An 18,718-nucleotide genomic window follows, 5' to 3' on the forward strand; every position below is an offset into this window, starting at 1 on the left:
GGTGCTCATTTCACCACGTTCAAACTTAGCATACAAATCAATGATGGTTGATTTTCATGGTGCAGACCCCGGCAACTCTCACTGAGCTAAGATTTTGCTTCAACACTATTTATTCCCTTCAAAAAGCAATATTTCATCTGCACACGATTTTTTTTCCATCTTTTTTCGAATAACAAAAGTGGCTACATCCACAGTGCAATATCGCAAAACCTAATGATCGGACTGCTGTCAAATTTTGACACGTATCGTTTGAAGGTTGGTAGTAACTAAAAATCATATGGATTCAATACTAGCACCGGCATCTGTGCATCAGACCGGGGACTTTTCAATTGGCCTAATATGTGGTCTCCAAAGCTGCATGTATTAATAATCAGTTAAAAGCTTCTGACTTCCTCATTTTTATTTGAAAAATGATCGTAATCTCCGTTATTCCATGTCTCGATTAGTAAATTCAGGTCGCAATTCTTCCTGAAATCTTTGAATCTCAAGAAAACGTCATATTGAGATTCGATTCACAATATCGTTTATATCTTCAAGATAATTGAAGTTCCTAGAACCGTGCCCTGTGGTACACCATTCATACAAACTCAATCAACCCCACTGTACAGTGCATCCCATTTTGGGTGAGACAGCCAGGTTTCTCGCTTGTTATTTGAGATAGAGCCTTGCGGTTTTCACGTTCCTGTCCTACTTTTTCGTGAAACTCAAGTTGGTCTAATCAGATTTTGCACAACTGTTTCCGTTCAAGAGATACAGGGTGATTTTGGAAATTGATACTTTTCGGACCCCTCCTTTATCTCCGAAGTTATTAGAAATAATGCTGAGGTAAAAACTACGTCTGAATCAGAATTCTGCGTAGAATCCAGTGGCGTACTCAATTTTTTTTTTCGGGGTATGGTTTTGAAGATTCAACACAAACTTATATTTTTTTTAATGGAACACCATGTATATCATTACTTCATTGAATTCGTTATTTTTTTCCCTTCAAAATGATGTATGATACTATGTAAGAATGTTCAAAAATGTTAAAAAAACACTAAAACATCAAATAATGATGATTTTTTGTTAATGGACAATGGATTTCCCATAAAAAAAAGAATCAATACTAATAACAATAATTTATAGCGATGACAGCTAGATCAGATTGTTTTTTTTCCCTCCAATGCCTACTTGATAAAACAATGCTCCCACATGCATAGTAGCCATAATAACAACAAGGATGTTTGTATCATCAATGACCTACTACTTTTAAAAATCGAAAGTAATAATTCTCTTATCGAAACATAGAAAATTCATGGCATATTTACAAAAAATCATCATTATTTGATGTTTTAGTGTTTTTTTTAACATTTCTGAACATCCTACCTACATGGTATCATACATCATTTTGAAGGGAAAAAAATAACGAATTCAACGAAGTAATGATATACATGGTGTTCCATTGAAAAAAATATAGGTTTGTGTTGAATCTTCAAAACCATACCCCGAAAAAAAATATTGAGTACGCCACTGGATTCTACGCAGAATTCTGATTCAGACGTAGTTTTCAGCTCAGCATTATTTCTAATAACTTCGGAGAAAAAGGAGAGGTCCGAAAAGTATCAATTTCCAAAATCGCCCTGTATCTCTTGAACGGAAACAGTTATGCAAAATCTGATTAGACCAACTTGAGTTTCACGAAAAAGTAGGACAGGAACGTGAAAACCGCAAGGCTCTATCTCAAATAACAAGCGAGAAACCTGGCTGTCTCGCCCAAAATGGGATGCACTGTACTCGATCAGAAAGAAACACAAACCCCAATTCGTGAACGCCCGCTCCGTCTGCGAAATAACCAACGCTCACCACCTACAATGGGCGGACATCCCTTTCCCGAGGGCGCGAAGGTGGGCGCAATGAAATTGTAACCGGTAATAGTTTGCTCGTCGTTCGACTGGAAGCCTAACGACCGATCCGAAGTGCCCTTTGGCATGAAATCGGGGAATTAAAGCTCTCCCGTCGAAGTTCCAGGACCTGGTCCTCAATCGTGGCGCAGAGTGGTCCTTGTGGATAAAGGATTCGCAGCATTGCTTCGTGATGGCGGTAACGAGGAGGGAATTTCTTACCTTGGGGGTGAAAGGGAAGGTTCTCAAAGGGAAGAGACTGGTTTTTTGCTTTGTGTGTTGCTGAATGTGTGGTTGCCTTGCCGCTGTAATTGAGAGGTGTAATTCGAGGGTTTGTCTTTCGTGGTCATCTGGGATTCAACTGAGAACCCTTTGTAATTTGTGATCCGCTATTTATTGCCTGAATATCAAAGAAAAGGTTTGTTTCGATCATTCGATTTTTTTTTATTTTAGGTTTTTTTAGTAACCATTGACTGAAATCAAAAGTTCAAGTATACATTACCATGCAAGGAAAAAATGAAGTAAAACAGACCCAAAATTATGATTACTTCGATATAAATAAAAATATAATAAACCTATTGAACAGGCCAATTGAAAATTCCCCGGTCTACCATATTAAAACACAGTTTTTTGGCAAAATTCGATACAGAGATTATAGCGATCTTCCAACTTTTTGATACAATTTTTGTTGTAAGATTTGTCTGTCGCTTCAAAATAGACCTCAGTTTCGGCGATTACTTCTTCATTGGTGCTAAATTTCTTTCTAGCGAGCATTCTTCTGAGGTCTGAGAAAAGGAAAATGTCGCTGGGGGCCAAATCTGGCGAATACGGTAGATGCAGAAGCAATTCATGCATTTTGCCATTGTTTCATTTTTTTCTTCAAATGGGGCCGATTTTTAACGATTTCATCCTTTAAACGATCCAATAACATTATATAATAATAATCGCTGTTGATGATCTCCTTTCGGAGGTAATAATTGAATATTATACCTTGCGCATCCCAGAATACTGATACCATAACCTTGCCAGCTGACTGTTGTGTTTTTCCTCGCTTTGGATTCGGTTCATCGTGTGCAGTCCTCTCAGCTGACTATCTGTTGGACTCTGGAGTGAAATGATGGAGCCATGTTTCATCCATATCGACCCAAAAATTCAGGTTTATTGCACTTAAACAGCTTCAAACACTGCTCAGAATCATAAACACGTTATTGCTTTTGACCGATTGTGAGCTCGCGCCGCAACCCATTTTGCACAAAGCTTTCTCATGTACAAATATTAGTAAATGATATGATCTACACGTTCAGATGATATCTTAACAATGTCTGCTATCTCGATTAACTTCACTTTACGGTCATTCAAAATTATTTTGTGAACTTTTTCGATTGTTTCATCGGTAACAGCCTCTTTTGAGCTTCCACTGCGTTCGCCGGCTTCGGTGCTCATTTCACCACGTTCAAACTTAGCATTCCATGGTTGAATTTACAATTACAATTTATTGGTGTAATGTGCAGCAGTAGCTCGGTACATTTTTCTTTCACTACGATGGGCTAAACTTCATGAACAAAATAATCCACTACCAAAATTTCTAATAAAAATATTTCTCATAGCCCCCCTTTGAAATTTTCGGAGGATATTTTTAATGTAAACGTTAAAATCATTCTTCAGCAATATTTTACCGAAAAAATTAACCAGAAAGATGTAAAATTGTACCAACCAAGGGCAAAACTATTGAAAGTGGCAAAAAATCATTATTTTCAAAAAAAAAATATATCGGAAACGGTAAGACGTTCATAATGGGAATTTTGTCATAGCAGGTGGGTTATCCATTGATCTATATTCTTCCTCGGTTTGACGTGGTCTTTACGGGACACCCTGTATATTGAGTTAATATGAAACGTTGATTCACTATCGGACATAAGAAGTGCGTTTTTTGTGAAGAATTGAGTGGAATATCGTATCACAGATATGTTTTCATTTCCGCGCGCTTCATGCCAAATTTGATAGTTCATGTTAGAGACAAAATTTGCTTACTGAAAATGACTAAATATATGCTTCCTCTATCTAAGTTCATTACTCTGAGGTTTTGGTATATAAATATTTATTTTAATCAAGAACAACAGAAAAACAAGGTGATATGCGTAAACAAATCATTTTATCGAAAGGTTTGCAGGAGATACTTCAGGATTCCTGTTTTGTTCTAGTTGATGTTCTGCCAGATATCGCTCAAGGGTGGTTTGCTGTAGATCGAAAGAATAGGTTGCAGGTTGTTGATTCCAATTTTTCACTTGGTATTACGCAGATGTAGTCAACCCTTGCTATTGAAATTATTGTGTATTGAACCCATAGTGTGGCTGGGCTTGTGGAACGTCACATGGCTGACTATGTTGTGGCATGGAATCGCCTGGCTCAGGCTCAGTTCGATGTGAATCCAATTCATATTTACTCACAACTTGCATTATTTCTGCTCTGCATTTAGTGTTCCATCTTTTTGGAATATGTGCAAGAGGAGGTAACAAAGAGAGCAAAAATTGTCTGTTGTCTTCAATTTCATCATGATTATCTCTATTCTTTATTTTTTCAATGGTTTTCGACGAACATTCTGATCTTGTTTTCTTTTTCAATGCATTCTTAGCTCTGGGTGTAACAGTTAACGAAGTAGTAGACTCTTCGCCTACTACACTGTCGCTTGATATAATGTTCACTTCTTTTGAGTTATCAGTGGTTTCTTTTTGTATAACTGTATTTTTTAGAAACCTTAATTGGTCGGCATACCTATAAAATGTGTTCTTCTTCCCGTCATCTCCAGACTGCCCTCGTTGATTCAAAATATATCTGCGGTATTGGCATCTCATATTCGTCCATTTTTGTTGCAGCGACTTCTCTGTAAATAAATAAGGACTAATTGTGAATTTATCTCATTTTGGATGTAAAACTTTTTTATTTGTGTTTGCAAATGGATGTTCCTGAAACAAGTAACAGTAAAATTTAAGAGTGGAAACATCAACTGCCAGCACTATTATTAGAGATGTCTATGAAGCTATGTAGCTATGTTTAGTTGAAAGAACAATACCAAAAATATGTGCTGAGAAGTGGTAATAAATTTTAGAAAGATTTGAAAGAAATACGAAATTCCCCAACGGTGCCATTCGTGGAAGGCACATAAGGCTTGAACAACCATCAAACAGTGGTTCCATGTATGAAAACTGTAAAAATGATTTTCCTACACTGCTATGAAAAGTAGCGTATTCCACATAGCATACTCAATTTCAAAACTATGTATTGCTCATACTATGTGAAATATTATTTCTCACGGCACTTTTCCCACACCTCGCTTGGTAGACCAATGAAATTGGGCTTTTGAGTCGTTTCTATAAAAACGCAATAAATTAGCACATACTGTCAACGAAGGTCATTTTGATTTGATTCAAGTCCATTAATTCAATTATTGAAATTTGTGGAGTTGTAGGAAAAGTATAGTGTGCAACATGTGGAGAAAGTCCTTTTCTCGCTCGTGTGTTTGCGGCACTCGCCTTCCACACTCGCGAAAAAAGTTGGACTTTCCCCACTTGTTGCACAATTTGCTTAATTTACCTAAAAAAAGCTAGCGATTCAGAAGTATTCAGTAGTATTCAAACATTCCACAAAAATTATGTGAAAACTCTTTAGGAATTCCCCCAAATTCAACTGCCGCTATTTCGCGACAAATAAATATTAAATGAATGTAATGTGTATGAAATGTAGTTATTAACTGTAGAATATAAATAAAATACTTACGGAGTTTTTTCTGTTCATCAGCTGTTCTATTTCCACCAAAAAATATTTTCGTTAACTTTTCCCAGTTTTTATTCTTTTTAAGTCTATCACTATATCCTTTCTTGGATTGATTCCACAATGCGGGCCGCTTTTTTATTTCAGAGATAAATCTGATATCATTGATATTTTTATTCATATTTGAAAAATTTACACTTAAAAAAACTGATCAGTTGTTTGTTTCTCCACCAAATGCAGCCACTCGAATATACGTTATTCAGTGTAACGTTTTTGCACTCCTTTACATTGCTGCTATTATCATCTCGACCATATGATAACGTTAATCTGTTATACGATTTGATATGACAAATTGATTGTTATTTTCTGATTGATTACTCATTTTTATTATTTGTCAATCAAATTTCTACTCAAGCTCATTTTGATTTTATCTTATGTAGATTGTAGTTACTTACGTGTTTCGATTGTTTGAAATTAGCTGAAGTACCCATAATTTTGATAAGTTTTCATAGGACAGTCAGGATAAAAAGCATTCAAAAACAGAAGTTATCTACATTATTTCTGTTAAATGTTTCCTCCACATAGGTGCTGGTCTATTTTCCAACGAAAATTTCAAGAATTCAACATTTTCTACTATTGCTATTCATATTTATCTGGATGTATTTCGTATTTGCCCAGGCTATTTTTCTATTACTTCCAAACCAAAAACCATACGCTTTATGCGCCTCCTCATGCGGATATTATGCGAATGTATTTATTTATACAAGAATTTATTCAAGACATCCGGAGCTTCCGCTTGCCATGTACATGTAATATTTTATATGAATCCATCTCCGCCAGGGTTGTCTCGAAGAAACTGCTGTGAAATTCAATACCATCACCGATTTATGGAGATTTTTTGTGGATCGGGATGCTGCTGAAGGATAGGCATCAGTTATTTATTCAAGTTTTTTTTTTATTGTTTAGAGCAACGGTGAGACCGATGTCTGATATCATAAATTTTTCGGTTCGAATATATCAAACAACAGAATCAGTGTTCTGTGCAATACTTTTACCAGTCAACGAATTTTGCATAACTATATATTTTGTATAATTTCTGCATTATGCAAGAAATTCAGCGATGGAAGAAATGCAGAAAACAGGTATGGTTTACATTTAGAAATGTCGCATTTTTAATATTTTTATCGAGGAGTTTTTCGTCGACATCAGATAAATATTACACAAAAAGAAATACATATTTCGAAAAGATACCCTCAATATATCAAAGGGTATAATGAAAGAGATGATACTCAAATTATGATTGATGGCAAAAATTCGAGAGCTTTTGATTTCCAATTGAATTTTCAATTTTGCTGTAATTAGCTGTCCAACATGGGATATTCGATAGAATAATAGAAATAGAAAAAAAAAAATAGTGGAAAGAAGAATTGAGAGAGCTAAATGATATACAGATGGTACTTTACATTTACTGACTCGTGATTGCAGATATTATAATCCACCATCATATTATTGACTATGACAAAAGTAGAGTTGTTCGTTACAAATATATTGGTTCTGTGGAATCTCGGATCTGGCTCATAATTGAGGAAACTTCTCGGTTTAATTTGTGGACAGAGTAATAAACCTAGATAGAGGGAGTATATGAAATTTTTACATGTACCCGACATGGTTAGATTACGTTTTCGAATTGTGATATATTTTCAAAACCACAGTGTTACTATATCGTCCTGAATGTATGTTATATTTAATGAAATATATTTATTTGAGTGATTCCCGATGAAACATTTGGAATCCGATATTTTTTCTAATTGTCGAATTTATAATAAGCAGAAAATTCATTATTTTCTGTATCTACCTGTTAGAATCCAAGGTTAAGCAACTTTTACTCTCCTATTGTCATCGGTTGTTTCACGTCTGGCGCGCTTGAAGTTTGTTTTCTGAATTTCTGATATATTTAGGTATTTATTTCAATATATTTCGAGTTAATATGAAACGTTGATTCACTATGGGACATAAAAAAAGCGTTCTTTGTAGTGAAACTAGCGAATTGAATTAAATATCGTATAACTGATATGTTCTCAAATCCGCGCGCTTTATGTCGAATTTGATAGTTTATGTTGGGGACAAAATTTGCTTAATGAAAATGACATATGCTTCCTCCATCTATGTTCATTACTCTGAGCCTTCACTCTCATTTTTTCGAGTGTTTATACCATAATTTTCAATCTCAATTTATCGATTCCTAATCTTCGTTTCAAGAATCAAATAACTGTGTTCAGGAGACAAGATTGATCGATTAGATCAATTAGATTAAAGAAATATTTATAATTTTCGAACTCCAGAACATGAATTTTTCTTCTATAATTCCAACTCTGCTTAGGTTCAATTGAAATTCATTTTCCTCCATTCTGAGAACCTCAGAATTAAAAACACAATCGCAATCATTCAGAAATCAATCGGAGCATTCAACGAGATAAGGATTTAAAAATTCCTCGTTCATAATCGTATAAAATACTCTCTTATCATCGGTTTTTCAACGATAACAAAAGATCGATCCATGTTTGATCTGTTTGTAATTTCAAAATTTTGTAACCTCAAATATAAGGTTTTTACCCGAACTACCCATTTGGGCGGCTTGCCTCAGTGAAGACGGAGGGATTCTTCAAGATGGTAAGATATAATAGTTAATAAAATGGGCGCCAGGTGAATTTCTTCCCGGAAATACCCTCTAGTAAGAACAAACAACTCTTAAATTCACCAAAAGAGTGTAATGATAAAAAGGTTTATATAGGTAGCACAAGAAGTGAGAGCAAATTGGTCGCAACTGAACGATAAGGAGGGGGTCACTAATACAAAACAGTGAGAAAGAAGAAATGAAATTGAGGAAATCAAATATCAACCGCGTCGCGTCGCTTGAGCTCAGGTGCATGCGCGTAGTATGGTAACATTTTATGCGGAATTATTTAAAACAAAATTAATACGTTCAATCAGTACCTAACAAATGTGATAATCGTCGATATATATAGGCGATATGTCGTCAGACATTGAGGATTCTAATCCTCCTAATGATATAATAATGATAACTATCTTTAGAATACTTGCATGAGAATAACCTTACTTGTAATGTAATAATGTTATCTTTATGAGACTGAAAGTCTGCGCAGTTTGAACCTGCGTGGTAATGAAGTTCTTCACAAATAGTATGTCAATAGAAAATAATTAGGAATAGGCAACTTTCACGAATACAGATATTTCAACAATCCAAAACTTGAGTTAAAATCCTCAATGGTCCTCAACTTGATGGTTCCCCTCTCAGGAACTACTCCTTCTACACTTCCCCAATCTCCTCGATTCCAAGTTGGCTCTTCCTTGAATCCATCTCCAGAATTTTCGATAACTCAGCAATAATCTCACAGTTCTACGTAGAAAACGTCGTGCTCCACCAAGACGTTGACACAATGACGTTCTACTAACACCCTGTAGATAAGGAGTGCAAATGAGGTTTCGACAGTTGAGTTAAATTCAATCCTTATCACGTAGAAGAGAAATTGATCAATATTAAACACAAGAAAGAACGAGGAACTTTTCAATACATACCCAGTTGTTCGGGTGCATTCAATGAGACTTCTTTTCCACTGAATGGAAGTTTTCAATGAATTCCAACCAAATTTCAGTATACGGCAATAACTATCAAAGAGGAAATATCAGATGTTGAGAAGCATTACAGGAAGTGTACACTACGAAACATACCTGATTGACGGAAATTTTAAAGATCAACACATGCAATTAGAGCAGTAGAATATTCAAATAAGTTTCCTTCGAGAAAAATACGGAAAATACCAGTTTCTCCAAAACGATGAAGGGCTTGGATTGTCAATAATGTACAAAATACGATCAACGAAATAAATCCCACAATGGATGACTTTGAGTCAAAAATTCGAGAAATCGCAAATGATCACCATCAGCTCCTAATCAAAATTTTACATAATCACAGAGTCCCTAGCCCATCAATTTTTCTCACTCGAATATCTATGACCGACAGTTGACACCGGTAGCGCTGATGCACACAGTTCGAAATCTAAACAAAAACATTAACCTCAAATGATGGAAAATTTCAAAACAAATTTGAGCACGTAACATGTTCCAATAACTCGCAATCCCACCACAAAAAACAGGCACCGTCGGCGTCGATTGGAAAACATCACCAACTCGTGTCTAGTGGAATGATTAAAAACGAATAGGTTCTTAACGAAAGCGAAACAAATACGAAGCCCATCACTACACTGCACCGGTGAGCACCTATCTGGTTATTCCATTTAATTGGTTGTAGAGGCATTTGATTGCATTCTCGGCTCAGCTAGCTCAAACATCCAATAAAACGCTGATATGAAGCGCAGTGTTCTTCGATAGGAGACCTGCATTTTGCTAAATTGGAATTTAGCTGGAATTTGAGTGGATATTAATTGCTTTGAGATGTGATTCGTTCATTATTATCTCTGAATCGAATAAATGAAGAATTTGGTTGGAAATAAGATACAGAACTCGGTAATTTTCGAAGCATTTTCACAATAAAATTTTGCTCTTTCCAAAACAGTAGTTCCATATTGTGTATAATAATAATATATGACATGGATAATAAAAACCAAGAAAGCGCATTATATTCATGATTGAAATGTCTAGTCTAAATACTGTAGATACATAGATTATAAATGAAAGACATCCAAGAATTTCCCGAGTCTTCGATTGAAAAGTATCTCTTTATTTATCCTTGAAAGTGTGAACTTCAAACTGTCCAGTGCTCATTGTTTCTGATATCTTACTGACCCGTCTTTAATTCAGAAACATTCACTTCCAACAATTCCACCAAAAGTATGATTGAAATAATGTAATGATACCTCAAGTGATACCATAAGGTTCTCTTCAGCACTGTCAAGTATTAGCTTCTGTATTCTGTATATATAAGTCATAAGCTTCTTAGATAGGCAGCCTTCATTCTATTTAATTGGAATAAGAGAGTATTATTAATGTTTAATTCATACAAATTTCCTTCAAGACCTCAAGTTAAATCAGAAAATTGGAAGTTGAAAAAGAGTTTAGAAGCATTTCCACAATAAAAATTCACTCTTTTTAGAAGGGGAATTCTCGAAGAAGTTCCATATTGTGTATAACATAGGTGACTCATCTAGATATTGGCGTGAATAATGAATTCACGAAAACGAAAAAATACTGAAGGGACATTATTAATAATAATGAAAGACATCCAAGTATTTCCCGAGTCTTCTTTTTAAAAGTATCTCTTTATTCATCCACTTTCACTTTCTGCAATTTCACCTGAATTATAATTGAAATAATCGATATAACTGGCATCTTATTTTTGATACCTCACTAAGAAAGCTATTACCATATGGTTCTCTTCAGTACTGCCAAGTATAAACTTCTGTTTCTTTGAAAAATATATGAATCTTTGACGAAGTTCTATATTGTGTATAACTTAGGTGGCTCATCTAGATATTGACATAAATAATAAATCTAAGAAAACGCAAAAAATTCTTTACTGAAATGTTTCATTTAAATACTGTAAGGACATAGATTATTGATGGAAGACATCCAAGACTTTCCCGAGTCTTCTATTCAAAAGTATCTCTTTAAACCTCCACTGCTACCTTAATGAATATCTGTTATTTCGATGTAATACGTCACTTTATTCATGTAAGACCTCAAATGTATAATAACTTCATTTTTGTCATATTGAAATTCTATAATAAGTTTGAATATTGGCTATCGTTATTCTGTACTATGCATGATTACAGATCACTTACAGGCTCACTCCTGCGTGATTAATGTTTATACCTGTAGTTTACAGAATAAACTATATATTATTATTATCATTTATCCTTCAGAGTGTAAACTTCAAACCGTACAGTGCTTATTGTTTCTGATTTCTTACTGACCCCTCTTTAATTCAGGATATTTCACTTTCAACAATTTCATCAAGAGTATGATTGCACTAACCGATATAATTGGTAGAACCAGGAACTGTCATCTTATTTTTGATACCTCACTAAGAAAGTGATAATGGTATCACTTTGGTCTTCTTCAGCAGGTATTAGCTTCTGTATTCTTTGAAATATATATGACACATATGGTTTTCAGATCGACAGCCTACATTCTACTTGATTGGAATAGGAGAGGATTATTAATGCTAAGAGATTCAATTCATTTATATTTCCTTCAGGACCTCAAGATAAATCAGAAAATTGAAAGTTGGAAAAAAATTCCGAAGCTTTTCCACAATGAAATTTCACTCTTTTTAAAATGGAAATTCTTGAAGAAGTTCCATATAATGTATAACATAGGTGACTCATCTAGATATTGACGTGAATAATAAATTCACGAGAACGCATAAAATTCATTATTGAAATCTTTCATCTGAATACTATGCAGACTCAGATTATTAATGAAAGACATCCAAGAATTTCCCGAGTCTTCTATTCAACAGTATCTCTTTATTGATCCTTCAGAGGGAAAACTTCAAACTATCCAGAGCTCATTGTTTCTGATATCTCATTGACCCGACTTTAATTCAGGAACTATCACTTTCGACAATTTCACCAAAAGTATAATTGAAATAACCGATATAATTGGTCGAATCAAAAACTAACATCTTATTGCTGATACCTCACTAGAAAAGTGATACCATAAGGTTCTCATCAGCACTGTCAAGTATTAGCTTCTGTATTCTTTGTAAGACATATGAGTAACAAGGTTCTTATATAGACAGCCTGCATTCTACTTGATTGGAATATGAGAGGATTATTAATGTTTTGAGATTCAACTTATACATTGTTCCTTCAGTGCCTCAAGATGAAACAAAAAATTGAAAGTTCAAAAAAAGTTCTAACGTATATTAGGAAGCTTTCAGGGTTTTTTCACACTTTCATGCTCCTCATTTATTCATCTATCAATATTCGTGTGTATAATGAATGAATACTCTGTTAGATATTGATATAAAAAGAAATATGAAGAAAGTAAGTAGCAACAGATATGATATACCACCAAAATATTCAGTCATATTGGAATATATCTTCTTCACAAAAGAAATCATACTTATATATGTATACATTTCCGGAATGTAAAACTCAACTTGCTTATACAAAAAGATACAGTCTGGCCGTAAATTGACGAGAATATTGTTGTTATTTGTGACTCGGCTGAATTTCGATTTTGATGCTATCAATAATATCAGCCCGAAGTAACGAACGACTGGATCGAAATCTATGCGGCAAATCTGAATGCCCAAGGGGAACGATCAGGGTTTCAACTCGTGATATGCGATTTCTGCTGCCTCAAGCATAAAGTTTCTACATCGGAATTTGTAATCCCCACCTTGATAGCTCTCCAGATATGAATTCTGTGGCTGCTTGATATCAGCTGCCCTTGATTAGGATATGTCTTTGAGGTAGGTCATTCCAAGTTTTCTTTATGGATATGTTCTATGTTAATTGAGAGGGTTTATATGTCGAAAACTGTTCGAACTTGTTTCTCAATTCAGTTTCTGATGATACTATTAGTTGTAGAACATTCGCAAAGGGGTTGAGGTTAATCTTGATATGTACCGATGTTGGCGAGGTTACCAGAGGAGCTGCAGTATAACTTTCCTAGGCTCCTAATATTCTTCTAGGGTTCTCACAGAAGCTCACGAGAGGAAAATAGTTCATATTAATTCAAGTTTAAGAATATTTCTGACTACACGAAAATAATTTTTTTTCAAAAATGTTATCGAAAACGAATCGAAGCTAAGTTCATAGAAACGAAAGTGTTCGGAGTGAGTGCAACTAGCATCTATCGATGTTTTTCATGAAGCCTGACTCCTAAACACCCTTCATGATTATTTTTCAGTGATAATGTCAAGAAATATAGTGAATATATGTAGGCTTGGTTAATCGATCGTCTAGAGGTATGATTCGATTACCTGGCCTTTCGTCTTTTCCTCCGCGACTTTGTTGAATTTGTAATAATTAAAGTCTTTTCAATTATTTACATCCATTTACAAAGCCACACTTATACAGTACAAACTCAGTATCGAGAAGATCCTAATTACGTCTTAATTACAAGTTTCTCACTACGGTACTGAATTTCGTCTTCAACTCTAGTTTAATTACTCGAAACGTCTTCGTTTATCACGTCTTCGTCGTACTTCAAGTTTTCGGTAGTTTCGTTTCTAACTCGTCTTAATTTAGTCCGCGAACCGTCTTTTCGTCTTACGTCTTAAGTTGACCGACCGAACTTGACTCGTCTTCAGCTTAAGTTGAACTGTACCCGTCTTCGGCATAATTTTCTGTGCTCTCTGCCGATTGGAACTACCCTGTCACGAATATCGATGTCCCTTCCTTCGGCTTGACCACACCCTTAGGGGAAAGTACCATCCCCTAGTCCAATAAGAGCTTTGCCGTACCGCCCACAAAGATCTTCGCGGATTCCTGGAAATCGAATATTCCCGAAGGACTAGAACCTGATACACAGATGTAACACATCTGGTAGGACCGTATTGTCTTCGAACTTTCTCAACCCCCCAATAAATCTCTTCAAGATTTACCACTCCATGACATATCTTCGACACCTCGAAGAATAACACATCCTTTTTACATTATATGTACAATAACAATTTGTTCCCTGTAAATTCATTGAAACTGTCATGCCTTCGACACTAGAAGAAAATAATAGGTCTCCAAGCATCCGGTTGACCATCTCAATTATTCACAGGGAACAATAACTGGATCCTACATATATTCCATTTGAAAAATTTCATTTGTCCTCTTCGAGATAAATTTCGATTTTAGGGTGGGTATATTCCAAAATTAATTCCATAGTTTGAATTTTCAATTCAGCAGAAAATCAATCACCGATATACCCGACTCCTTGAAAGTCATTTCACCGATAATTGAATGCGGTTCGAAAGTTTTCCTGTTCCTAGATGGAACATCGTGATGATCTATTCTTCGGAGTTTGAAAAACGAAGCGTGGATATGGGGAAAAATGGAGAAAAACGGATAGAATGATAACGAGAATGGAAATTGAAAACTTTCTGTTTTCAATCAGGTGGAAATCATTCTTCGCATCGATCCATCTCCGGCTACGTTTCCATTTCTGGAACCGGGAAAAAAGAAAAAGTTGATACAATTCATTTTATTAGATGAAGAATGTTGCCGATTCAAATCTGACAGGCACTGGTGTGACCGAACGACGGGTCGAAAAATGTTCATTAACGCTCGCACCCCTTCAGAACTTCCATTATAGATCACTTTCCGAACTGCCAGGACCGGCCGAGGGGGGACATAAGAGAATTAAATCGAGCGAGAAAAAAAATTCGATTTATGACGTTGATTTTTTTCCGTTACAGATATAATGATCTAGGTTTCAGTCAGGGATTCTAGATCGACTTCTTTGTTTTCAATACTCAAATAGTTGTGGAATATATCAACGCATAGAGAAATATTACTCGAAAGAAAATAGAGAGAAGTTTCTGAGTGAATTTTGCTAATTATTAGGATATAAAGTTGTCAAAAAACGTGCTCACTTAATGTTTCAATAGTACTTATTTCCAATAATTTTATGGTGAGGACACTCGACGGCACATTTTTGTCGAAAATATATGCCGGCAGCTGTCAAAATAGAGGTATGTTTTAGTTTTCGCTAATAACATAATTGCAACACTTTTCATTATTTTTTCACATTTCTTATGTCATTTATGTTCAGTATTTACACTTTTTGACCAGAGGCCAAACCAATCAACCGATGCTTTTTTTAGATCACGTGGATTGGTTTCCCTTGTCACTGGTTGAAATCAAAACACCTTTATCCTCACTCAATCTTTCTCTTTACAATGTTGGAGTCAATGCTACCGTCATCGTGAACAAATTATATAATTCCCTGTTCAGAGAACAAGAGCTGAATTGCAAGAGATGAATGTTTGTAGCGGTGAGTGGTAGTCCAAATAAATAGATCGTAGATGTCATACAATAAGCTTAGGTATTTGTAAACATAACGCCATCGAACTATTAGTCGATTTGTGTCTGCATCATAAAGTTATTCTCGATTGAACATGATATCTCACGAGCCAAATTCTAGCCATTTGCGGAAGGTTTCAATTTCCTGCTTTAATATAAAGAAATCTGCACCTGAGACTCAGCGAATGCTCTCGAATACCTATGGTGAGGCTGCTGTTAGTGAAAAAAATTGCCGAGAGTGGTTTCAACGCTTCAAGAACCGTGATTTTGACTTTGCAGAGCAGCATGGCGGTGGAAGAGAGAAGGTTTTCGAATATGCAGAATTGGAAGCATTACTTGATCAAGGCTGGTGTCAAACGCAACAAGAATTGGCAGGATCATTGGAAGTGAGCGACAGGCCATTTCAAAATGTCTGAAAGTCATGGGAATGATTCAGAAACAAGGAAATTGGGTGCCTTACAAGTTGAAGCCGAGAGATGTTGAGCGGCGTTTGTTTGCTTGTGAACAACTAATAAGGGATTTCTTCATCACATTATGGCTGGATAGGTTTATTACGATAATCCCAAGCGCAGAAATTCATAGGGATATTCCGGCCATGCTTCCACATCGACGGCTAAACCAAATTTTCTCGATTCCAAGTTTATACTCAGTATTTGGTGAGACCAGCTCGGCGTATTGTATTATGAGTTCTTAAAACGGACTGAAACAATCACAGGCGATCGTTATCGAACGCAATTAATGCTTTCCAGGTGAGTGTTGAATGACAATGTTGCGGAAGTGGTCAAGACATACTTGGAAACGTTGAAATGGGAAGACCTCACCCTCCGTATTCTCCTCCGTTACTGTTTCGGACTATTACTTGATTCGATCAATGGCACATGGCCTAGCTGACCAGCACTTCCATTCTTATGAAGAAGTGAAAATCTGGGTCGATTCGTGGATCGTTTCAAAAGATTACCAGTTATTTCCACGTGGAAATCGTACGCTGCTCGAAAGATGGGAGAAAGTAGTAGCCAGCGATGGACAATACTTTGAATCATAAATGTATAACCAGTATTTTACAACAAAGTTGTACGCCTATGTATATCATTAGATCATTGGATGGAATAGGTACTTAGATACTCTCTGATTTCAAATATCTGTGTGTTCACCAAAATTCTGAGAAACAAATAAAGTGGAGACATAAGTTAATTTTCTGTTCAGAGCACGAGAGCTCAATAAAAATAAACAAATATTTTTCATTGAAAATAGGAATGGGCTCTTTACGAATCAACCTGACTTGAAATCGATGTTGATTTACCCAAAGTACATCCCTGGACATAAACGTTCACATAGCCGTTGACACCGTTCATCATGCCAAGAAACAATAGGACCTTTGTCGAAGGCCGTGCAATATTTTCACGTCGGCCCTTTTTCCCAATTTCCAATCCCTGGGCAACGTACAGTTTTCTGTTTTTGACCGAATCGGGACACTCAATCTTGGTTTGTAAATTGAAATCCGTTGGTTTTCATTCTGACGTCGATTGATATTCAGACGATCCCCTTGTCGAACTTTTATTGATGAGATTTGTTCAACACCATGAAGAAATCGAATTTGTAATTGAATGTTGGATTTATAGGGATTTGGTTGTTCAGGCGAGGAGTTTTGAGTTTGGTTTGAGAGAAAGCAGGTTGTTATGGTGACGGATTTCCTGAAAATCCATAGATAAAAGCTGGTATAAAAAATGAAAACGAAATAAAAAATTTGATAAAAACATTTCTTACAAGACAAAATTAAAGAACTCTCTGCCCAGAAGCAAATAGGGCATCTTCAACTATTCAATAGTAATTTGAATTATTAGCATTAGCATTTAAATTTCTCTTGTTTTCATTGGAACCAATCAATTTTGAAGATGAGGCAGGTTACAAACGAATACAAATATTGGTTTTTTGCCTCTTCTTATTTTGCAGTAATTTTCAATTTTGAGACAAGAATAGTCTAAATCATTTGGGTTCTAACAAATTATGAACACTCTGAATTTTATGTTTGAATTATCATGAAATTGGAAATTCTGAAAGAAGGATGTCTAGAATCTTAGATTACCTTCAGTAAACATGGACGATGTACATCAAAACGAATCGATGCCTCATGAATAAATACCAGAGCATCTTTTCTAGTTGGAACTAAATATACTGACTGACCAAGAAACTTCAACACCCGGAAGTAGCTGTTTAAATTTCAATTTTTTTTGGTCAAACGTAGATAGTATAGGAAGGAGTAAATTATTGAATTTGGAGAAAAAAATTAAGGTAACCAATTTTTGTTACTTAAATATTGTAGTCGTTTCTTGCAAGTTTTTCAAATTTTACAACAAACCAGCTGTTCGAAGAGATCCAAAGTCGATGTTCAGTTGTTGTTAAAATGCCTAGAGCACGTGTATGCGGAATTTATCGCCAGCTGAGTGAATTTGAAAGAGGTCGAATTATTGGTCTACGGGAGGCGGGGTTGTCATTTCGAGAAAGCGCTAACTGTACGAACATAAACCAACTATTGTTATGAGATGTTGTCAAGAGTGGTTTAATTTTTACCAAAATCGAAGAAGAGTAGGCACCTGACTTCGAAGGGGCACAAATGAAGTTCAAAATCGACGTCTAAGACTTATGGCTGTTAGAGACCGATTTGCGACAACTCGATCTTTGGCTGATGAGTGATTTGGAGAACAAGGCCATTCTGTAACTGTCCGAATGATTTACCGCCGGATAAGGTCTTTTGGACAGCAGCATTATCGTCCCCATCTAGTGTTACCTCTGACGGTTGAGCATCGCCGGCAACAATTACGGTGGAGAGAACGTCAACATTGGAATGTTGAATGGCATCAGGTCGTCTTTTCTGAAGAATCCCGATTTTCCTTGGGTGCACATGATGGCCTAAGAGGGATAAGACGACGTCGGGGAGAAAAACGTGAACTTCAGTTTGATGTTGAGCGTCAACCGGACAGTAGCGCTGCGTTACCTTCAAGAAATAGTGAAGCCATATGTTCTCACTAACCTCAACCGGCTCGAGAATGCAATATTTCAGCAAGA

General features: G+C 35.8%; 2 protein-coding genes across 2 annotated transcripts in view; both read right to left on the reverse strand.

Moving 5' to 3' along the window:
• Positions 1–18,718, reverse strand: part of LOC123678405 (putative dipeptidase CPSG_01350) — a 341,260-nt gene that overhangs the window by 306,158 nt on the left and 16,384 nt on the right. The gene's annotated exons all lie outside the window — the stretch shown is intronic.
• LOC123678406 lies at positions 4,174–5,914 on the reverse strand. Its single transcript, XM_045615420.1, has 2 exons — positions 5,655–5,914; positions 4,174–4,761 (listed from the first exon to the last, which is right to left on the reverse strand). Exons 1-2 carry the CDS (start codon positions 5,827–5,829, stop codon positions 4,205–4,207), a joined length of 732 nt encoding a protein of 243 aa, XP_045471376.1. The 5' UTR covers positions 5,830–5,914; the 3' UTR covers positions 4,174–4,204.

The sequence above is a fragment of the Harmonia axyridis genome, chromosome 4 (genome assembly GCF_914767665.1).
Source record: "Harmonia axyridis chromosome 4, icHarAxyr1.1, whole genome shotgun sequence".
NCBI classification, from domain to species: domain Eukaryota; kingdom Metazoa; phylum Arthropoda; class Insecta; order Coleoptera; family Coccinellidae; genus Harmonia; species Harmonia axyridis.